Source organism: Euleptes europaea, chromosome 3 (genome assembly GCF_029931775.1).
Source record: "Euleptes europaea isolate rEulEur1 chromosome 3, rEulEur1.hap1, whole genome shotgun sequence".
Lineage (NCBI taxonomy): Eukaryota > Metazoa > Chordata > Lepidosauria > Squamata > Sphaerodactylidae > Euleptes > Euleptes europaea.
The window spans coordinates 88943519-88967426 of record NC_079314.1 but is presented as its reverse complement, the minus strand read 5'-3'; the positions used below and the strand labels follow the sequence as shown (position 1 = coordinate 88967426).

Below are 23908 nucleotides of genomic sequence, written 5' to 3'. Positions count from 1 at the left end.
TTGGGCTGATTGGCCGGTCTGGAGGGGAGGGGGCGTGGCGGAGAGGGCCTCCGTCGGCGATTGGCCGCCTTCCTCTCGGGGGCTGCCCCCGCTTTGCCCAGCCGAGCGCCCCTCGTGCAGCCAAGCCCGCCGCGGGCGTCCCTCGCTCAGTCGCTCTTGGGGTTCCCGGGAAGCGCCGCCTGCCGAGCCACGTGGCCCCTCCTCGGGGAAGCGGAGAGGCTTTCGCTCTCGCCCCCCCCCCCCCCGCCGCCAGATGTCCGGCTACCAGGCGCTCGGGGCTCCTGCGGCCATGGACTTGCCGGAGGCCCTGAAGTCTCTGCTGGAGTATTCGTTGCCTTGGACGGGCCACCGGAAAGGTATTTCCCCGAGCGTGGGAAGGACCACCGTGTCAAATCCGTGACACCTATTGCGTTGAAACTCCCCCCCCCCCTCCGATCTGTCTACCCGAAAAGCATTTCTGGAGCCTTTTCTTCTTGGGGATTCTTGTTCGCGGATTCCCACGCGCCGTCGGTCTGCTCTGGTGGATAACGAGCGCAGCGCTGTACCGTCCGGGGTCTCTTCGTAAGAGCGACTCCCCCACTTCTCCCCCCCCCCAGTACCGAAAGTTGTTCAGCAAGGAGGATTTGTGTAATGTCGTTGAAGCAAGGATTGGCGCTTGTGGGTGGTGAAAGGGGGGGGCAGGAGTTGCTTCCTTCTCTTTGGATTTTTTTGTGTTGCTATTATTAATAGAGGGAAGAAAGGACTTTTTAGGAAGGGGCGATCATGCATTTACAAAATGGGACTTCCCAGGCTAATATGGCGCAAGTGTACACGGGTTAGAACTGTGATGAAGTTCGAAGAGCTCATCTTCTGTATGCTGCTTTTGTTTGGGTCATTGAATTCCTGAGCCTGGAGTACTTAGAGTCGTGCTGGGGAAAGAGATCATCTGTGACAAAGTACATCGTTTGCTTGCAAAAATTTAGGGGTTCAGGGGCTGAGACCTATTTTTTGGGGAAACTGCTGCCAGTCAGATGGGATGGCAGTGAGCTGGGTGGGGCCCAGTGTCCTCAAGTGGAGCAAAGCAGATTTTGTGTGCTTGTGAGTACCTCTGAGAGAGAAGTTGTTGAGTTGCTCTCCTAAGGGTTCCCTGGAGAGTGTAATTGTGGTCATGTACTCCTGAGTAACAGAAAAAGCCAGTGCAGGGAGGTTGTCACTATGTCAGAGGGAAGGCGCTCAGTTGAGTATGTGGTTCAGTCATTTATATTTTCCATTGTTATGACACACGCCCCCCCAAACTTTGTTAGTCTTCATTGTCTGTTAATCACGGGTTTATTCCCTTGCTTAAACTTGGGGCAATAATGAAGATAGCTGTCCTGTCCCTTAAACTCCCTTGTACCACTATGAACATCTTATTGGAAACACAAGTGGGGAGCTCTGGAACCCATAAACTGGGGATGAATAGACTATTAGGGTCACAGATCAAACAATAACATTCTGATGACTGGATCCATAGAATGCCAGCATTCAGATCCGAATGATAGAACCAAGGTGAAGGATTTTATGTGCTTGTGGAATCATATAGAAAGGAAAATCAAGAGGCTCTTTGAGGGCAATGATTTAGTCTCAGTTGGATATGTTTTATTTTGGCTGCTCTGAAGCTAGATTCTTGGATTATGATACCATGGCAACACCCTTGAGAGAGGCCCTTCCTATCTATTAGCCAAACAGCCTTACCGAACATTTACCCTTACTGAACATTTATGCTACTCAGCTTTGTGAACCTAGATCACTGGAGTGCTTACCTACCTAAATATAATATACTTTTCTGGAAGAATTGGGAAAAAAGTGGGAGAAGCACATTACAAATCAATTAGAGCAAATTAGAAATTTTTAACAATTCCTCTCTAGCCCCAACATACATAGTCCCATATCCTCTCTAGCCCCAACAACATACATAGTCCCATATCCTCTCCTTAGACCCAATCATCTTCATAAATACTTTCTGGTTGCATCATTCTGATTGAGAGCCAGCATGGTGTAGTGGTTAAGAGTGGTGGTTTGGAGTGGCAGACTCTGATCTAGAGAACAGGGTTTGATTCCTCCTCCACATGAGCAGTGGAGGCTAATCTGGTGAACTGGGTTGGTTTCCCCACTCCTCCACGTGAATCCAGCTGGGTGACCTTGGGTTAGTCACAGCTCTCTTAGAGCTCTCGCAGCCCCACCTATCTCACAGGGTGTCCGTTATGGGGAGGGGAAGGTGATTATAAGCTGATTTGATTCTTCCTTAAGTGGTAGAGAAAGTCAGCAAATAAAAACCAACTTTTCTTCTTTTTCAGAGCTGAACTTCTTGCTGTCTACAATAAAATACCCCATCACAAGTTTCAATGTGAAGCAATTTCTGTCCTCATCTTCCTCAGTTTTCTCTCACATCCCATCCCATGACTAGGGCTAAAACTAAAAAGGAACTGAAGCTGACAGGCTGCCAAATCTAAGCAAACCGTAAGGGTGCACCGAGACTTAACACACTGCCCTATTTAATCTGCCTGGCAGTCGAAATATCTGATTCCAGAGAAAGCTTAATTAAAAAGATCCTCTCTCATCACTGGTCCAGCAAATCTGTAGAATCAACCCGTGTGCATTTTGTTGTGTGGGAGGCTTCATAAAAAGCAGCTGCTGTGCCTAATTACTGTACTGCCACTTTGTGCAGCAAACCCTGCTATGAGCAACACCATATGCCTAGAGTTAGGCACAATGGATGTCATCACAGTCTAGAAGTTAACCAAATGAGCCAACTTTTGCTGTGCCAAAAAGGGAAAAAAATCACTTGGTGAACTTGGGACCCATATGATGCTGCGTGAACAAGATCTTCCCTGTGTGGAGTTCCACACATCTATCATCTTGTTTAAAGGAAACCAAATCACCTTGCCAGTATTAGCATGCCAGAGGTCTTTGGTACAAACAGGCTGTCTGCTGACATTGTGTTCATAGCAGCTGAGGAGCCAGCTTAAATGAGATGTGGAGTGTGTGAAATCCCCACATGTTAGTTCTGGTTTGTCCAGCATCCTGTTTAAATGGGGCATGGCAGAAGATTGTTTTCTGTTTGGACGCATGACTGCCCTCTGTTGGATAAAATATTCTGTATTATTAATTCTACACACACATACAAATTCTAGTCGGGTTAGATGGCATGGGCAACTTAGCTAGGGTACAGTGCTACAAAAGGAAACATAGGCCCTAAAATCTGAAAAAGTTACACAATTCAGTTGCATTTACACTTTACATAAGGCTTAAGTGTTTCTTGACCTCTATTATTGCTGCTATGATATTACAATCTATTTTACCAAATGGTCCCTGCTTGTGTCCAGAACATTATGCTTACTTACCTCTTTACATTTTTATGACCCTCTCCTCAACTATCTGTGGCCATATGCCTGTCGACAATAATGAAGGGAGAATGTTGCTCATCTTCTCCTAGGGTTCAGAGGCCTATCCAATGGAGCTGGTATTAGTTTTTCCAGCCAGTCAGCGATGTGGCACCCTCTACCTGTGTCTGAGACTCCCTCCGTATATAGATTGCTGGGAGAAGAAATCCTTGTGCGCTGTTACCAAACGCAAGGACCCAGAGGTAAAAGAGCTGGCAGAATCGGAGCAAATGTTGAAGGAAAAGAAGGGAGTAACTGAGAGATGAGGATGCTGTGGGGCGTTAAGAGAAAGAGTTAGGTGACTGAAAGATGTCCAGGAGCCCTGTGAGTAGAAAAATAAAGAAATGGGAGGGCACAGAGAAAGAAGGTTCAGCACAGAGATGGAGAGAGGACAAAGCGGCCCCACTCCAGCCTTGGAATCAATCCTCTCATTTGCTGGTTTTTCACATCACCACAAGTTGTCCATAATCAATATGTTTGTGATGTAAAAACAAAAAGTTCAGATGATGTCATGGTTGGTTTTGGTTAGGTCCAAATTAAGACTCAATGGACACATGACATCAGCTGTTCATCCTCCCCCCCTCCAGCAGCAACTCAATCTTCCACCAGGGAATAGAGTATATGTGGGAAGGAGGGAGAAGAAGGAACATTTAAACCCTCTTCTTTTTGCTACCTGTCCAATTTTTGGCCAGCTGTCCAAATCAACTCTCCCAAGATGCTTTTGACTCAGGAGGTAGGGGGAGACAAGTACCCATTTCTTCTCCTCCATGGGCCAAAAGCAGTTTGGAGAGTGGATTATTTAGAAGTGGGAAACTGGTGCCAAAGAAAAGGTTAAGCCTCACTTTAATTGATTTAACTGTTTTAATTGATTATTCTGAGACTTACACATCACACCAAGCACTATCTTAAAGGAAGTTTTTCCTCTTGTGTCAGGTAGACTTCAGTAGCAGGGAGGACTAGAGTTCAGTAAGGTCCAAAGGCCCAGTGTTGGATCATTAATGGTACATTTGTGAACAAGTGAAACCCTTTAAGAGCATTTGTTGTTATTATTTCCCTTCCATTTCACACCACATAGTAATAGCAGACTCTTCATGAGCAAGGTTTGTTGTTCAACAATCACAAGAGAATGGAGGACTGGAGGGGGGGACAATTCTGTCTCGACAGCAAGGTGGTATGCAGTTGCCTGGCCATGTTCTTTCTCGTTGTTGGGTTGTTGTTACAGTGGGAGAAGGACTTGGCAGGGCCTTGCTTAAAGGGTTCAAGCTGGAGGTTGAGGACCCAGTTGTTGTCTTCACCCTAATCAAACTGGATCTGGGTCTTATGTTCAATGTCATTGGAGTAGAATTTATTTATTTATTTAAAACATTTATTAGCTGCCTGTCTCCCTTCAGGACTCAAGGCAGCTCACAATATAAATAAAACATTATAAAAACATAATTTAAACAACTATTATAAATATTGTCGAAGGCTTTCATGGTCAGAGTTCATTGGTTCTTGTAGGTTATCCGGGCTGTGTAACCGTGGTCTTGGTATTTTCTTTCCTGACGTTTCACCAGCAGCTGTGGCAGGCATCTTCAGAGGAGTAACACTGAAGGACACTCCTGAAGATGCCTGCCACAGCTGCTGGCGAAACGTCAGGAAAGAAAATACCAAGACCACGGTTACACAGCCCGGATAACCTACAAAAACCAATGAACTATTATAAAACCCATATAATAGCCACAGTTTAAAAACTCCAATTAGGACTGCTGATAATAAAAGAGAAATCAATCAAAATGCAGTTCTAAATAAAACTGTCTTCAATTCCCTCCTGAAGATTGACAATGAAGGATCCAGGCATACCTTCCTGGGGAGGTTGTTCCATAATTGTGGGGCTGCCACAAAAAAGGCCCTCCCTCATGTACCCATCAAATAAGTTTCTTTGATTGGTGGGACAGTAAAGCTTTTCAAGGGGACAGTAAGGAGGGCATCTCCCCATGACCTTATTTCTTGGGCAGTAATGTATGGGAGAAAAAAGTCCTTCAGATATCCTGGTCTCAAGTCATATACAGCTTTAAAAGACAAAACCAACACCTTGAATTGGGCTCGGGTGCAGATCAGTAGCCAGTGTAATTGCTGTAGTATTGAGACAAAGCTCTTGACAGCTGCCCCCAACCAGCAGTCTAGCCACAGCATTCTGCACTAGCTGCAGCTTCCAAACACTCTTAAAGGGTAGCCCCAAGTAAAGTGTGTTGCAGTAGTCCAGTGACAATCTAGATGTAACTAAGGCTTGGATCACTGTGGCTAGATCTGACTGAGCCAGGAACAGATGCAACTGATGCACCTGCTGGAACTGGGCAAATACACTCTGAGCCACAGCAGTCACCTGGTTTTCTAAGGTGACCACTGTGTCAAGCAGCACTCCCAAGCTGTGAATCTGGCTTTTCAAGGGGAGCATAACCCCATCCAAAACGGGACAAGTGAAGTCCTTGGTCTGCCTTTCTATTAATCAAGAGAACCTCTGTATTGTCAGGATTTCCAGCTTGTTCACCCCCATCCAGCCCATTATTGACTCCAAGCACAAGTTCAGAACATTTAACAGTATCCTTGGAATTAGGTGGAAAAGAAAGGTAGAGCTGGGTATCATCCGCCTATTGCAGCCCGTATCTCCTGGTCACCTTTCCCAGTGGCTTCATATAGATATTAACTAGCATGGGGGATTAGATGAAACGCTGCAGATCCCCACAGGTCAATGGCGAAAGGGCCAAACAGGAATCCCCCAGCACCACCTTCTGAGAGCAGTCCCCCAGATAGGACTCAAACCACCGTAGTAAGGCGCCCCTTAGTCCCAGTACTGGAAGGCAGCTTAGTAGGATACTTTGGTTAATATTACCAAAGGCTGCTGAGAGATCCAGCAGAACTAACAGAGTCACATTCCCCCTGTGTGGCTCTCAATAGAGGTCACCAACCAAGGCGATCAAAGCAGTTTTTGTTCCAAATCCTGGCCTGAAGCCAGATTCAGATGGGTTCAGAAAATCAGTCTCTTCCAAGATTTCCTGGAGCTGAGAGGCCACAACCCATTCTAGCACCTTGCCCAAGAATGGAAGATTGGAGACTGGCTGGAAACTTTCTAACATAGTAGGGCTCAGGGACAGTTTTTTCAAAACAGGTCTAATCACTGCCCCCTTGAGCATAGGCGACACAACTCCTGCTCCCAAGGAAGCATTTACCTTACCAGCTCAGCCAGTCCCTCTCAGGCAGCTTTTATCAGCCAGAAAGGGCAAGGGGCAAGGATACAGGAGGAAGTTCTCGCCTGTCCAAGGATCTTGTCCACATCTTTGGGATCCACAAGCTGAAAAGTATCCATATAAATCAGAAAAGCAGGTGCCAAAGAATTGTAAGAAAGAGAATTAGGTATTGAAAAATACTTTGATAGTACAATGGCAGATGTTTTGGATACAATCTCAGTACACTGTTCTGATGATCTGAAGGTGAAATACGTTATTAGAATCAGCTTCTGCTTGCTCAGGGACCAAAAAGAAGAGATTGTTTTATACCCCACTTTTCTCTACTTTGAAGGCGTCTCAAAGCACTTTACAATCGCCTTCCCTTCCCCACAACAGACACCTTGTGAGGTAGGTGGGGCTGAGAGAGTTCTGAGAAAACTGTGTCTAGCCCAAGGTCACCCAGCAGGCTTCATGTGGAGAGGTGAAGAAACAAACACAATTCACCAGATTAGAGTCCACTGCTCTTAACCACTACACCACACTGGTGAACAAGACATCCCATAAATGGTTGTCCAGTTGTTGTTTAATGCTATGAATTGCTAACAGGGTTGTGTGCCTGTGGGAACCTTTGGAATTCTGACACAATGTGGTGGGTGCAGGCACAAGCTGGCTGCCCCAGAATGGCTGCCATAGGAGCCAGAGTGTCAGGCCTGTATCTCAGTTGGTTTCGTTTTCCCACTGACCAGACTCAAGGACTGTTGTGCATACCTAAATCCTTTTGAAGCTGTGGGAACCACAGCGCTGTTTGTGTTTTGTAATCTCTTGCTTTTTTCTATGCTTTTATATTACCAAGTGCAAGCCAGCAAGCTCGATTGCTGTCACCTTTTCTTTATGCTCTGTTAACCTATTTGACCAGTAAAAACCAGCTTCTTTGGACCTGACTGTCTCTGATGTGGTTTTTGGTTCAGATTGGGCCACAATGGCTGTTGTGGCTTACGTTCAGCCACACAGTGAAGATCCTTGTGCTGTGGTGGCAGCTGCTGCCAAAACAACATTTTAAAAAAATCTGTACAGCCAATCAAATTTCCAGCAACTAATCAAACCCTTGCTAGGCAAAAGCCCCACCTGGCCATGCCCATGTTCTAAAAACACTTGGTGGACACCAGAAAAGGTGTTGACAGGCTCCATGGCACCCACAGGCACCATGCTGGGGAACCTTGGTATAGCCCTACCTTATCAGATCTCGTAAGCTGAGAAGGGTACTTGGATGGGATATCACCAAAGAAGACTTTGCAGAGGAAGGCAGTGGCAAACCACTATAAGCTCTTCCCCCCTTCTTATTGTAGAAAAGATGGCTGAGACTTGGGTAATATTATGCCTCCTGCCAACCCAGATATGCTGTAGTGCAATCTAACAAGTACATTATCTCATAAAGTCTAGTACCTGGGAAACACAGGTTCAAATCCCCACTCGCACCAGGGAAGCTGGCTGGGTGACCCTGGGCCAGTCACACACTTTCAGCCCCAACCCTGGCTAATATGTGGAAGGGAGATCTCCAAGGAATACCAGGGGTGTGATGCTGAGGCAGGCAATGGGCAAACCACCTCCGAATGTCTCTTGCCTTTAAAACCCCACAGAATCGCCATAAGTCAGCTGTGACTTGATGGCCAAAAAAAATTAGTATTCATATTAATATAACTGCTTTTAAATGTCAATTGATTTTTTTACTGATATAGTGTTATCAACATACAGGGCATTTTACGGAGTTTCATAGGCAAAACAGACTTGTCTCTGCTGTAAAGAATTTTGCAGTCTAAAGGAGAGAATGGGGTAATGGGGGAGGAGGAAAGAAAAGAATCACAAGCAATAAATATAGGAACATGCAGTTACTTGTGCTTAAAACTTGGTTAGAGGTGACAGGATTAAAGTCTTACAGAAAAGGTGTGTTTTGAAGCAGGCTTTGATGGAAAGAGGTGGTACCCTGTACTTAGTCAGGGTGGGGGCAGCAAAGGAGAAATGGGAGATTCAGGACAGAGTGCAAGATATATTGGGAAATTGTGGCCCACTTGATGGAAAACTGAAATTTGAGGTTGTACTAGCTATGCTAAGCTAATAAGGCAAATGTGTTATGTTCTTCCAATTTATGGTGACCTTATGAATTAATGACCTCCCAAAAGTCCTATCATTAATTGCCCTGCTGAGATCTTGCAAAACGAGAGCCGCGGCTTTCTTTATTGAGTCAATCCATCCCATTTTGGGTCTTTCTCTTTTCCTGTTGCCTTTAACAGCATTGCCTTTTCCAGTAAATCTTGTCATGATGTGACCAAAAGCATGATAGCCTCTGTTTCATTGTTAGCTTCAAGGGAGAATTCAGGCTTGATTTGATCTAGAACCCACTTATTTGTCTTCTTGGTGATCTGTGATATCCGTGAAACTCCTCCAACAACACATAAAAAAATTCTTCCTGTCAGCTTTCTTCACTGTCTAACTTTTGCATCCATACATTAATTATCTTGATCTTGGACTCCAGTGACACTTCCTTACACTAACAGATTTTTTCCTGTTTCCTTCATGGCTGCCCTTCCAAGTCTCAATCTCCTTCTTATTTCTTGATTGCAGTCTCCCTTTTGGTTGATGATTGGGCCAAGGAATAGCAAATCTTCAACAAATTCAGTTTCTTCATCTGCATATCTCAAATTGTTAATGTTCCACCAATTTTCACTCCACCTTCATTTACTCTAATCCATTTTTCCTTATGGTATGTTCTACACATAGAATGAACGGATAGGGAGAAACAAGGATGTATATGACAGTAGCCTTGTCCAGAGGTGGTGCATCAAAACAATCAGATGTTGTGGCACACCCATATCTTTTAATACTATTCATAGTTTTTTGTTGATCTGCACAGTCAAAAGCTTAGCTGTAATCTGCTAAAAAAACACCCTGATTTTCTTCTGATGTTCTCTGGTATGTTCCAGTAACCATCATAAATTTGCAATACGGTCCCCAGTGCCTCTTCCTTTTCTGGCATTTCTCTCTTCATATATAGTAAATGTCTTCATTGTAAAATTTGGAGCATCATTTTGCCAGTGTGGGAAATTAACATACTGGTCTGATAGATGCTGCAATCTTTTACATCTCCTTTTTAAAAAGAACTGGAATGTAAATTGTGCATTTCCAGTCTGTGAGCCTCTGGGGGTTACCACACTTGTATTCCCAGCGATGTATTAAGAGTCTGAAAATTTTATAAAAAATACTGTTCACACTTTCTATGTATTCCCACCAATGTATTAAAAGTTTGAAAATGTTATAAAAAATACTGTTCGCACTTTGTTTGGCCCCTTTAGCTGTGAAGACGTCTTCCAACCATTGATAAGCCGTGGTATCCAAAAACCTTTTTAAAGTGATGTTTTTTACAACATTTTCAAACTCTTAATACATCACTGGGAATACAAAGTGCAGTAACCCCCATTGTTTTGTTTTCCATAAGACATAGGGGATAACAATTGTTACTAATAATTGTTTCTAATCATTCATAGATTGAATGGAAAGCAGAATTTACTTCTTGGGCAGCCTAGCAAATTAAACTTCTAAAGAAATGTATATTAATTATAATATGTGATCCGTTAGAGGCAGATTGTGCTGCATTATATACAACAGATTATGTGTTGTATATTTAGATGTATAACCACTTCTAACCTTCATGGTGAAAGGTGGGGAACAATATTTACAAAAATCAAAATATAACAGTTGAATGAGAAAGATTGGGTTAGTTCCCCAGAGAGCATAAAACTTTGCTAAATAAATAATAAGTAAAAATAGGGAATGATAGGGTGTCAAATTCCAGCTTTTTATAGAAGCAGCATATGCTTTTGGACCATGCGCCATATTGTTTCTAAAGAGCCACTGGGAAGTGTATTGGAACATTATTGTTTTTATTATTTAAATTCATATCCTGCTTTTCTGTCAAAAGATCCTTAGAGCTGCTTACCATAACAGAAATAGAAATACAGATACATACAATGTATTAAACTACAGAACTATACATTAAAAATCAACACACCTTCACAGTCATAAAAAGCTGCAACTTCTTGAAAATATTAAATGAACACTCTTGTTGAATAATAAAAGGGCTATAGCTGAAAAGCCTCTTCCCAGTATATGACGGTCAGTTGATAGTAGTGGCACCTATTGTAAATTTTGCAGCTTTTCTCTATGGGGTGGGGAGCACGTTGGTTTGTTACAAACGAGTCTTGCCTTAAAGACTGACATGTTTTTATTCGAGCATGGGCTACATAGAGCCCACGTTTTCAGATGCATCTCTTTCTTTATATGGGAATGATCTTTTAATCCAACGGTGTCAGAATGGAACATTTTTTGTATTATGAATTTGTTTTCTTGGCCGAACTGGATTATTACGATCCAACATACATTTCGATCTACAAGTAGGGATGCTAACTTTTTTGTAATGAGTTAGTGGTCCTTGTTCATATATACGTGTAAACACACACCCTTTTTTTACACCTGAAGGTGCGTCTGTTCCGTCGTGCGCCTGATCGAAGTATACAAGCCCCGTGCATTTGCTTTCGTCGTGTAATCTCCCGGTCCCCGCTGACAACTTGCGTCCTTCCCCACAGGTCGAGGTCTGCCATCTCGGACGCAGGAGCTTGCCGAGTCTTTTCCGCGCTCAGCTCCTTACCTTGATTTGGCCCGTCTTACGTCATCCTTCCTCTCCCCCCCCCTTTCACGCGCAGGTAAAGAAGGGCACCGACTCCGCCCCCTCCTCCTATTGGCTGCTGCGACAAACTCACGCGCGCCTCTAAATGCTGAACTCTCCGCTGGCTCCTTTTGGGGTGGGGGTTGAAGATCGGCGTGCGCATGCGCAAAGCGTAAAACGCGGTAGAAGCCTCGACAGAGCCGCCAACGCCTGGGGCGTCGAGTGGGCGGGGCCACCATGCTAATAAGCCGCTCACCCTTCACCGCACGTGCCGGATCTGCGTTAAGGGGACCGTCTCGGGTAGTCTCTAGCGGTCGCGGTATTAAACTGGATCGACCGGACCCGCCTTTTGGAAGACTTAGCCAATCACAGGGCGTAGAGTGAGTGGGTTGCAAAGCTGGGCTTATGAATAGTAATTAGTTTGGGGCCCTGGAAGGAGCCACGATCTGGAGGGGCGCATGCGCAATCGGTAGTATTGGGTGGCGGTGACTCCCCCCCTTTGGTGGGCGCCCTTCGTCTGTCGCCTCAGCTTGCCCTCCTCTCGCCTCAGGAAAAGTCTCGGGCCCCGCCGGTCCCCCGCAGACCGGGTACAGCATGTCCAGCCGCGCCGCGCCCCCCCAGGAGGCAGCGGCGGGGACTGCGGGAGCTGCTCGGCGAGAGCGGGGCCTAACGGGCGCTTTCCCGCTGGTGCTGAAGAAGCTGATGGAGAATCCGCCGAGGGACGCGCGCCTCGGTGAGGGCGGCGGGGGCGCCCCTGGCTTCGGCCGTTCCTGCGGGCTGGGCTGGGCTGGGCGGGAGCGCGCGAGCCCGAGGGGAAGGGCTGCGCTGGCGCTCTTCGTGGGGGCAGGTCGCTGCCCTGGTTTGCCCTTCGTTGCTGCCCCTTGGGGGAGAGGAAGGAGCAGCGGTGTGGGGCCAGGCGCCGACCCAGCGCGTCCTCCGTGCCTGAGGCGCTAGGGGGCTTGATTCGGGTCACAACTCGCCCTGTCTCGGGGGTAGGAAACAGGGCGCCCTGCAATGCCAGGAACCGAATTGAGCTAAGTTTCCAGATGGTGCAGCTGTCAAACCACACGCCGAGGAGGCGCGCGCGCACTCTGATTGGGGGGAAGCCCCCCCACCTCCCATTGTGGTTGGGGAGGCAGCCGGGGCGCCATTTCAGTTTTTGATGGGGAGGGGCTCAGTGGTAGAGCATCTGTTCTGCATGCAGAAGGTCCCAGGTTCAATCCCTGGCAGCTCCAGTTAAAGGGACTAGGCAGATAGGTGATGTGAAAGACCCCTGCCTGAGATCCTGGAGAGCTGCTGAGGTCTGAGTAGACATTACTGACTTTGATGGACCAGGAGTCTGATATATGGCAGCTTCGTGTGTTCATGGGGAGCAATTCCAGTAGGAGAGGCCAGGTTCAAAAGTCTGCTTTTGTATATAGTGAAATTCAACCTGCAAAAAAAGAATGCTTTTGGCTACCTCATAAAAAAAACAGGTAGAGATGCTCCTAATGAATGTGCTCTGAAACTACTTTCCCTGACGGCATACACATTTTCCCATCCACGTTGCAAGACAGATGTGAAGATGCATTCCCGTTGATACGTTCCAGTGGAGATTGTGGTTTCACTCAGTGATTATACGTGCACTGCCCTGCAATTTACCTGTTTCTTCAATTACTCTTGAATTAGGATGAATGCTTTGCCTTGTGTTCTTTAGTTCTTCGTGGTCTCTGTGCATTGCACAATAGGGAGCTCAAGTGTGCACCGAGCTATAGATTTGGCACTCAAAGTTACTGTTTGCTTCAAAAGAAAATATGGGAGAGTTAATTGGCTGAAGAACTTAGAGCTGCTGGATCTAGGGCCTTACAGGAGTATTACACTTTGTTGTTTGATATGATATGAATGGTTGATATAACATGAATGGTTGAAGCAAGAACTGTATCTTTGAAATGATTTATGGATCTTTTATTTTATGGCTAATTAGGTATTTTATGTGTTTGAATTGTAAAGGAATAATTTCTAATGCTGAAATCAGGGGTTTTCTAGATTGCAAGAATGTATGTGTGTAGCTTCAGCTGATGCACCAAAGGTTACCTGTTGATTTTAAAGAAACAAATTGTGCATATTCATTTACTATATTTCTGTACTGCTTTTTCTTGTTGCTTAAAGCCATTTACAGTAAAGCAAACGAGTGATCTCTTCTTTTTTCGGCCTCCATTCCCAATATTAGCTCTTGTGGCAGAGTGAACGTTTTATCCCTTCCTCCCAGAATGAAAGATCTCTAATGCCCTAAGAGCAAAGGAAGGAAGAGCCAGACTGTGGTTAGAATAGCAGTTGTGTATGTTGATATCCATGTTTTAAAACATGTAAGACTTTGTGGCAAAGTGGTCCTTACAAATGATACAGCTACTATAATGTTTAAACGTTTGACTGCCAAATCGTGTTAACACTAAATAGACCTGTACTGTTTCTTTCTTAGGTCAATTTATATGAGAGTTCTGTTTGTCATGCCCTTGCCATCAGTAAACGTGGCAAATGCAGAAAGGAAATATATATCTCCAGACATGCATTGGAAAGTCAGGGCTTCTCAGTGGATATCCACTATGCATCTAACTATTCACAGTTCTTTTATTTTATTAAACCTTTTGGTCCTCACAAGAGCCACCAAGGCAGCTAACAAATTAAAACATACAAAATAAAATTAATTTTAACACCCCCCCCAAAAAATCCACACATAATTAAAACAATTAAAAAGAGAGCTAAAATACATTATTCAGGGAGGAGGGATCACTGAGGGAATGCCAGATGAAGAAAAAAGTTGTTACCTTCTGGTGGATGAAGGTAACAGAAGGGTATAGACAAATCTGCCTGAGGTTAGAGTTCCATAGTTTTGGTGCTGTGACTGAGAAGGCCCAGATTCCACCTTCCCAATCTCAGAAGGTGGGGCACCTGAAGCAGGGCCTCCGAAGATGACTGTAGTGGTCAGGCGGGTTCGTAAGGGAATAGATGGTCTACTAAAGATGCATGTCTTCCTTTAATAATTCAGCACCACAGAAACATATTGACATTGGTGTAATAGTAACTAGGGGTGTGTATTTGGCTTTGCCAAACCAAAAAACCCTAAAAAATACATTATCAGTATTTTGGGGTGTTTTTTTAACCGGAAAAAATGGCAGTAATTAAAGGGAGCTGAAAAGCGGATCCTGAATAATGTGGAATTTTCCTGGGTATTTTAAAAGTTTGGAATATCTGCTTTCTTACGGACAAAGTCTCAGCACAGAATTTGGCCACTTTGAAGTAGGGGTGAGATATGTGGAACGGATGTCCTTATAAAATGGACAATATAATAACACATGTTCCACTGTGATCAATTGGCAGGAACACAGATGTTGGGGGTAGGGAATATGCACATATCTCCCTTCCAGTAGCATTGAGGACAGGCAATTAAAATGGCTAGGGTGAAAGCTCTGCAGTATTTGTGGAATTCTAAAGCGTAAAGATAGTTTGGTGGCACAAAGTTTTGGCTATGATTCCCTGCTGCCACATAGAGATGTCCCTGAGCTCTATCAGCTTGAAGAGCTGTATCCCAGATTGATTAAGTATTTCTTTAGTTCCAGAGATGGCATATTGGTAAGGGGAAGAAGCTCTGAAAGATAGGTGGCCCTGTGGGCTACATCTTACATTCAATAAATTGTTTTTGCACAACATATGAATAAGAATGAGTAGTCTGCAGTCTACTGGGGATGCCTCTAATTTAGCCCATAATCTATCCCGGGAGATACTATCAAAAGCCATACTATCAACTGCAGTGGCCATATGGAGCGTCCCATGGGACCTGGCAGTATATTTAATTGCTAGATGATATAAAATCAGGTGTTGATCCAGAGTAGAGTGACTGGGCTTAAAGCCCGCTTGTTCTTCGATTAAGATGTTCTCTTGATCTAACCAGTCCCAAAACTTCCAGCACAAGTTCCTAGAATAAATGTTACTATACTGACCTAAATGTTACTCACTATACTGAGCAATATGCCAATTACCAATTGTGGAATTCCCTGCCCCAGGATGGGGTGATGGCTGCCAGCTTGGAGGGCTTTAAGAGGGGAGTGGACATATTCATGGAGGAGAGGGATATTCATGGCTATTAGTTAGAATGGATATTAGTCATGCTGCATACCTATTCTCTCTAGTATCAGAGGAGCATGCCTATTGTTTTGGGTGCGGTGGAACACGGGCAGGATGGTGCTGCTGCAGTCGTCTTGTTTGTGGCTTCCTAGAGGCACCTGGTTGGCCACTGTGTGAACAGACTGCTGGACTTGATGGGCCTTGGTCTGATCCAGCAGGGCCTTTCTTATGTTCTTATGTTCTAAGCTAATTGGACGATATTTAGAGAGGTTAGATTTGTCCCCTTTTTATATTTTGGGATGATAATGGCTAGGCCCCAATCAGTGGGGTTCTGTGCTGTCTGGTCAATAGTTGTAAAAAGCACGACCATCACTGGCTCCCACTATTCAGTGTTTGTTTTTGTTAACTCTGGAGGAATCATGTCACACCCTGGAGCTTTCCCTAGCTTTAATTAGCCTGTTATTGTAACTGTGGGCCAGGGAGAAAGATTTTCTAAATCAACATGAGGTGAAACACCTATAGTCTCGAAAGAATTGTCAGGGACTGTACAGAACATCTTGGGGACTTCTACCTGAAATGCTCCTGAAGCAGTATGCCAGAAGAGAGAGGAGTCTTTAGATCTAGCTGCCTATATTGAAATTTAGCGTTCTGGTTTTTACTTTGCAGCTGTAAATAGCTTGACCCAGGGTACTTGAAGGACCACCTCCTCCCATACTTTTCCAGTCCACTAGTTGAGATACTCCTTTCAAGCCCTGCTCTCTGTGTCCCTGCCTTCAGAGATGGGGTGGGTGTAAACCAAAGACAAGGTTTTCAGTGGTGGCACATTGCCTTTGGAAGTCCCTTTTAAAACCTGTCTAAGCTGGTGGTGATCACCATATGATGGTGCGTTTCCAACTTGGTTGTGTGAACAAAGTACTTCTTTTGTCTATCCTGAAAACTTCATTAGGTACTTCCCCAGAGAAGGGGGGGGGGAGTTCTCTATCCACTTTCTCTGCACCGTGCATTACTTGATTGAGCAAGGGTTTGTTACACTTTTATGGTGCTTTTTCCTCTAGGAAGCTGAAAGCAACATACACAGGGTACCTAAGCAGTCTCATCCAAGCATTGACTGGACTCAGGTGTTTTCCACATGGGGCCAGGTTTCCAGTACAGCACTGCAGCAATGGGGTTTCCACATGGCAGATCCCACCCCCAGTCTCTTTGCCCAACCCCTAGATCAGCCATTTCTCATACTACCAGAGGGCTTTGTTGTTAGACAGATTGTCATAATGTTGTAACAATATGCCAATCATGTTCTCTGAATTCCTAGCTCTCGTTTAAAGGGATGGGGGAAGTAAACCTCTATCTTTTTCCATTGCGGAGAAATAAAGATAGTTGTGAATATCTCTACAACAAAAGAGACTAGAGATTTCCTTAAAAAAAACAAAAAACGAAAGCTTGGCGTTCAGAGAACATGATAAGCAGATTGTCATAATGTTAATAGTGATACACCAATTGCCAGGTTTTGTTCTTGTTTTTAAAGCAGAACCCTCTGGTGGTGGACGAGGAAATGACTACTGTGGGGTGGCTGGGTCCTGGAAAATGGCAGTGATGTGGGAGGGACCAAGACAGATGTTCTCATTCACAGGGTTCGAGCCTGGTTTTGCAGAAGTCTTTTGCAAAACAGTGCAACAGATCACATTTGGGAAAGATCATGGAAAAGATGGGGAATACCTTGGAGGCACTCAGAAGCCTCATAAGGCTGTGGGGGGAAAACCTCTTTTCTCAATAGCGTTCAAGCCTGGGCAAACAACCTGTAAGAGTTGGCTGCATTGGTCTTCAGACCCTATTTGGACCATGGTGTCGCTGAGTAATAAAGTGATATGTGAACCAGTACTAATAAAACTAATTGTTAAAGATCCTTCTTTAATATTCTAAACTACACTGTTTGTTTTTGCTTTTTAGATAAAGAGAAAAAGGAAAAACTTGAGGAAGATGAAGCAGCAGCTGCTAGTACAATGGCAGTCTCTGCCTCCCTCATGCCTCCGATCTGGGACAAAACCATTCCTTATGATGGGGAGTCTTTCCATCTGGAGTATATGGATTTGGATGAGTTCCTTTTGGAGAATGGGATCCCTTCCAGTCCTAATCACTTGGACCTGAATCAGAACCCACTCCTGCCTGTGGCTGAGCTGGAAGGAAAAGAACCTGCCAGTGCTTCTACTGCATCCCCAGCCTCACCATCTTCCACGGTGGTTTTCCAGCCATCAGAAACTGCTGCAAGTGAAGGTAAGTGTAACTCAGTAGGGGCAAGAGATGTCTTACGAAACTGTTTGATGGGTTCTGCTCCTGGGCTAGATGTTACAGATTTGGACACCAGCATTGGTTTTTCACGTAACTTTCTGTTTCGGCCACTTCAAATTTTCTTTAGTCAAAAATCAACTTGATGTGTTTGCCTGCTGCTTCTTGATGAGTAGTAATTCTAATGTAAAGATGTATCAAGACAAGTGTGTAGGATTCAGCCTAATTTGTCCATGTAACTTGCCCTAACGGGTCCATTAGTAATGACATATTTTCCACACTGTACTTTTGAAGTGCCATGGGAAATCAAGTTATCCTCATCTTACTGTCGCTTCCATCTTCCTGTTGTCCTCTGTGCCCTCCCTGGCCCTAAGACTCTGGAATTCTACTTGAAGATTCTTTTCTTACACGTAAGGGCTTTGCTGCATGTTCTGTAGTCTCTTCTACAGAGTATTAGACATTAGCCTTTGAATTTTAGCCCCAGAGTGAAAAAAATGCTTCTTGATTGTTCTGTTTTTGAGATACATCATAATCAAATGATCACAGTCCTACACCAACAGATATTTCCCCCACATATTTATAGCCAGCCCCCACTATTGTGATTAACAAATCCTGGTATTCGGAGGATGTATTTTGTCAATTTTAAAGCTGCCCTCATAGCTTTCTGTTGCCATATGTTGGTGTCTGCTCAAATAGTATTAGAATTGTTAATTATTTTTGGCTCAGTGTTTTCCTCCATATTTGTGGAGCCTGCTCCCTGATTTTGGACTTATTTTAGCTTGTCTTCCTTTCCTTCTGTCTTGAAGAATTTCTGCTGGAAGGTCATTTTTTCTGACACTGACTGAACTCCAAAGAATGCCAATGCGGTGTAGTGGTTAAGAGCAGTGGTTTGGAGCGGTGGACTCTGATCTGGAGAACCGGGTTTGATTCCCCACTCCTCCAAATGAGCTGCAGAAGCTAATCTGGTGAACTGGATTTGTTTCCCCACTTGTACACACGAAGCCAGCTGAGTGACCTTGGGCAAGTTACAGTTCTATTAAGAGCTCTCTCAGCCCCACCTACCTCACAGGGTGTCTGTTGTGGGGAGGGGAAGGGAAGGTGATTGTAAGCCGTCTCCCTTAAGTGGTAGAGAAAGTCGGCATATAAAAAAACAACTCCTCTTCTTCTTACTCTGCATCATTTATAAGATGCCTACAGTTGATAATTCTCCTGTGGCACATACTAATGTGCTTCCCAAAACAGTGGAGGTAAACCCTAGCTATTGTCAGACCTATTATTTGATTACCCTTGACTTATCTGGAGCCCCTTAGCATGCCAGTGGCATCAACCTATAGTCTGGTTTTCATAGTTTGCCTCATAGAGTTATTTCTGAGGCTACCATGAAGCAGTTTGTGTATGATTTAAAATATATAGGTAGTTTAATCTTTCAGTAGTTTGATCTTATAATGGGAGTGTCTTCTGGCATCCCATGAGGGAAAATGTTGGAATTTACCCTATAATTGCAGTAATTATGCTTCAGAAGTCTGCAGAAAATGCCTAGCATTCTGATAGAAAGATATAACTCTATTTAGGATCGCACTGTGAAAGCTACACTTTTAATTCGGCTGAAATCAATGGGTTTAGGAGGACTTAACTGCTTAGGTTTGAACTGTTATTCTCCTGCCACACCAGGCTATGCCTTTGGACATAATATGCTGTTGCAGAAACCTACATCTTGATGTGCCCTTTATGTGCTCTAAATGGTTGCTAGGAGGTGTTATGTGGAGAGGAGAAGTATGCTTCTTGTGTGAGGTAGTATTCAAGCCAGCTTCCCAGAAGAAGAGTGAATCCTGATTATAATTTTGAGGAAGCAGACTCTTCTGACTTGCCAGGGTTGTGTGCGATTCTAACAGTGTGAATCATGCAAGACTCTGTTCGGGTTTCTTAAAGCAGTGCAATGAGGTGAAGTTCTAAGACAAGAGTTTTTAAAGAAAGTGTTGTTGAGCCTTACTTGAGTGTGTTGTAAGGTATGAAATGTTGAATGCTTACATAGTTTTAAAGTGCACACTGCTCCAATATGAATCTATCTACACACTTAAGATCTACCTCTGCACTTTCAGTGGAAGTTTCGAACAGTGACCTCAAAATTATGGAATGCTCTCCTCAGGAAAAACTGCATTGAGCCTTCTGTTATGACATTTTGTCATTAGATAAAAACTGTTATTTTTAGCAGACATTTGGTTTCTTGACATAAATGGAATTTGCTGTATTTTTTGTTTGTCAACCCTGCCCTTCTCCTGTTGGATTGATGTATCTGTTAAATTAGTTGCTGCCATTTAAAAAAAACATTGTTTTGGTCATTGTATTTTTAATTGTTACTGTCCTAAAGTCCTCCTCTTTTTGTTAGGTGCCTTGGGGACTTAAATTAGCCAAAAGGCAGAGTATAATTTTTGTCAATAGTAAAATAATCTTTCCCACAGTTGGTCCCATTGTGACCTTTTGTTTCTCTGCTGCTTTTTTACTCTACTGACCAGCTGTTGCATTGTCTCCTGCCTTTGCCAGAATCCTCGCCAGATAGTGAGAGACTGACTCCCAGCCCCATTGATCCAGACTGTGTTGAGGTTGATGTGAATTTCAACCCTGATCCTGCTGATTTAGTGCTCTCTAGTGTACCTGGAGGTGAGCTCTTCAACCCTAGAAAGCACAAATTTGCCGAAGAGGACCTGAAACCACAGCCCATGATTAAAAAAGCCAAAAAAGTCTTTGTCCCAGAAGAGCAAAAGGTAATAGGCTTACGTTATCACAGTGGTAAGATGTGCGTGTTGGTTTACATTCTTCTCCCATTTGTCTTTAAAATATTTAATGGAAGGTAGTGTTCAAAATATTTTTTTCAAAGCTGGTGTCATCACTACAGAGGTAACTGTTCAACATGGAGGAGCCATGGCTCAGCGGTTGAGTGTCCACTTTGCATGCAGAAGGTCCCAAATCCCAATCTCCAGCATCCCAATTAAGTTTCATGTAGTATGTGATGGTAAAAAATATCTGCCTAAGGCCCTGAGAGCTGCTGCCAGTCAGAGTAGATAATACTGACCCTAACAGACCACAGCAGTTTCCTGCGTTGAGCGATGTTGCTTTTGTTTATACTACTAGTCTTTTCCAAAGTTAGCTCTTTTTGACTTTTTGGGTACATTTTTGGTGGGACATAGCTATTAGAAATGTGAGAATGTTTTATCATATTTAGTTCATCCATGGTTCAGTCTCCCAGCACTGACAGTTTACGGTCTTATCAGTTACCAGCATTTGGTCCGTCATAGTTTGAAATAATTGGGGGGAAAAGTCTTTTATCTTGGTAAATTCAGCTGTAAAAAACTATTCCTAAGGGGAATGTAGGTTATGTTTTAATTTGTTTTGGATTGTTGTTGAAAATAGCCTGATAAGCTTCTCAGGATGATAAATTTTTGCATTGCCTAGTTTTTGAAGATTCAGCTCATATCTATACTAAGTTTGTACAAGAATGTTTTAGGAGAAAGATGATAATTATTTTGTGGATTTTAAATAACTGTCAAACTGATACCTTCTTTCTAGGATGAAAGGTATTGGTCGAGGCGGAAGAAGAATAATGTGGCAGCCAAGCGATCCCGTGATGCTCGGCGACTGAAAGAGAACCAGATCACAATCCGAGCTGCCTTTCTGGAGAAAGAGAATACCGCTCTGAGGACAGAGGTGGCAGAGCTGCGGAAAGAAATGGGGAAATGCAAGAACATTGTCTCTAAATATGAGAGCAGATATGGATCCTTGTAAGCAAACCATCTTCCCTTATTTTGTTCCCTTGGATCTCTCGGCTTTTTGTAGTGGCTTCCAGAAATAATGTTAGTGGAGCATTTGGTATTGTGTTTCCTTAACAGAGATTACTTCTGCTGATGCTACTTGGTCAGAATATTTTCTAATATTTGTCTTAATATATGTCCAAATTTTGTACAATTTAACACATTGGCAGCATTTGGCATTGCTAATCCAGGAACAACTACTTTGATTACTAGAAAAATACACTTTAATTTGTCTAGAGTGTTGGGCTTTTACTGTTCTGACCTTTGTTTGGAACAGAAGGAAGTAATATTTAAAAATTCCCTTTGGGATTAAAACCAGTGGTATAGTGTGGAAGAAATGACACTAGGAATAATCATGAAATAATTCCTTTGTTTAAAAAGCAGAATTATTTCAAATTCTCTCTTGTTATGTTGAGAGTAGGTAGGCATCCTTTTTCAGTCCTGGGAATTCTGCTTCTATGGGGACAGCAATATGGAGGAGCAAATGTGCGTTCATGTAAACCATACTCTGGAGCTATGTCTCTTCAGAAAATTAAATATCTTTACCTATTGTAAACACAAAGACCTCCCTTTGAACTGATTGACCTAAAGATTATGACATCTGCCTCTAAAACGCTTGTGTTAGACAGAAGTACTTGTACGAATGATGAACATGTGATTCACTTAAATGACTAGGTCCATTTGATATACATTCCTGTACTCCTCTCTGCAGAGGAGTGTATTGATTTTTTTTAACAGCAACAAGCTATAATCTAAGAGTAGTTTGAATGTTGGGACTGCTTGCTTGGGGCTCATCCTGGTGATGCTTTGCCACATATAATGGCCTCCAGACAAATACAAGGAATGGCCACCTTGATGTGAAACTACTTAATTTCATTATTTCATGGATTGCCTTGCATCAATTTTCTCCATGATAGCTGCCTTTTCGCCCTCCATTTTTTATCTCATAATAATCAAAACTTGAGTTTTTCACTAGTTTATAATAGCTAATTATGTCCTTCCTAGCAGTGCATGATGCTAAAGTGATCCTTCTACTAGGGATGTTCTAGGCCATCAACTGCAAGGATGAATAAAACTTCACTAAAATGGAAATAAATGGGTACCTAAACTTTGTCTTAGAACCAATTAATATGTTCAGATCCATGTATCAGAATGCATGTGATAATCAGAATTACCTATTCTGAAGCACCTGCTATGTCAAAGTCTCACTGCATGTGAAAACCTTTACCCATCAAGGAGAGTAAATAGTCTGAATGTTTGAACTGGCTGTTGAAAATGGAAAATAAAACAAGTTCAGTGGCATTTTAAAATCAACAAAATTTATTCCAACATAAGATTTCATCACATGCACAAAATACACCATCTTGAAGATTGTTTCTGTCCCTAAGTAAGAGGCAATGGGGACACTACTGTTATTCTAGGACAGGATCACTTAGCAATACCAAGGGCCTTTCTTACAGCCTTTATTCTTTTCGATAGGGAGGCCAAATCAGTTTCATAAAAGTCACCAGAACTGAGGATAGATTATCAGCTAAAACAGTAGCTTTTTATGGGAACAAGAAGCAGTCTTCTCTAATCCTGTGTAATTAGCATATATCTACTAGGATTACTGTTGCCCTTCATGGTTACGTTTGTCTCATTTAAACCAGCTTTATTGTCAGTGGTAGTTTACTGTTCCCCACACAGCTTCCTTTTATAATGGGGAATTGGTGACATCCCAGAGAATGCAATGTAATAAGATACTGCTATTAATATATATATATATATATATATACATATATATAGTCACATTCTCACTTTGCTTTGTTTAAAGTGACTTATCCGATTCCGAGTGATGCAACTTTAAAGACTTTTAAAATCACAAAGAAACTAAAACTACACATGAAACCAACTGTCGTCAGAATGAACAGTGACAGATGTTGAGGTATTCTACACAAACAACCGATGGTGACCCTGCTTCCCTGCAAGTACCTCATCTGAACTACCTAAGGGCTGAGCATGATGAAAAGGCTGAGGTCTCTAATGCTACACTTCTTTTTGTACTGCTGTTTTTTCCTTGTAACCACAACCAGCAGTACAGTGAATTAACTCTTTTCAGTTACACTTGGTGCTCGTGTCCTTGAGTTCAGTTTGATAGCGAATAAGTGGTGTTTTGGGGAGATGATGGGAGAAAATGGCAAGTCTTAATTGAAAAAAAGGCTTAAACTATAATTCTTCAAGAATTTTATGTGTTCTCATCGCTGTGCTTTAGAACGAATATTAATATTGCAGCTAGATTCTGTTAAGCTGCTATATCTTGTTCTCTTGGAGCAGAAACAGCATATGCAGAAAACAGACTAAGAAGAAATATGTTTTAATATAATGAAGTGCAGCCCATATAGTGATGAAAATTGAAAT

General features: G+C 43.2%; 1 protein-coding gene across 4 annotated transcripts; it reads left to right on the top strand.

Moving 5' to 3' along the window:
- Positions 1–253: 253 nt before the first annotated feature.
- TEF (TEF transcription factor, PAR bZIP family member) lies at positions 254–23702 on the top strand. 4 transcript variants are annotated; one of them, XM_056846131.1, is made up of 5 exons: positions 254–356; positions 17370–17693; positions 20247–20467; positions 21270–21481; positions 23325–23702. In XM_056846131.1, exons 1-5 carry the CDS (start codon positions 254–256, stop codon positions 23344–23346), a joined length of 882 nt encoding a protein of 293 aa, XP_056702109.1. In that variant the 3' UTR covers positions 23347–23702. The 4 variants fall into 4 exon arrangements, with proteins under 4 accessions (XP_056702109.1, XP_056702110.1, XP_056702107.1 ...); XM_056846129.1 differs by lacking the exon at positions 254–356 and adding an exon at positions 11904–12057; XM_056846132.1 differs by lacking the exon at positions 23325–23702 and having other exon boundaries at positions 21270–21485.
- The last annotated feature ends 206 nt before the right edge of the window (positions 23703–23908 follow it).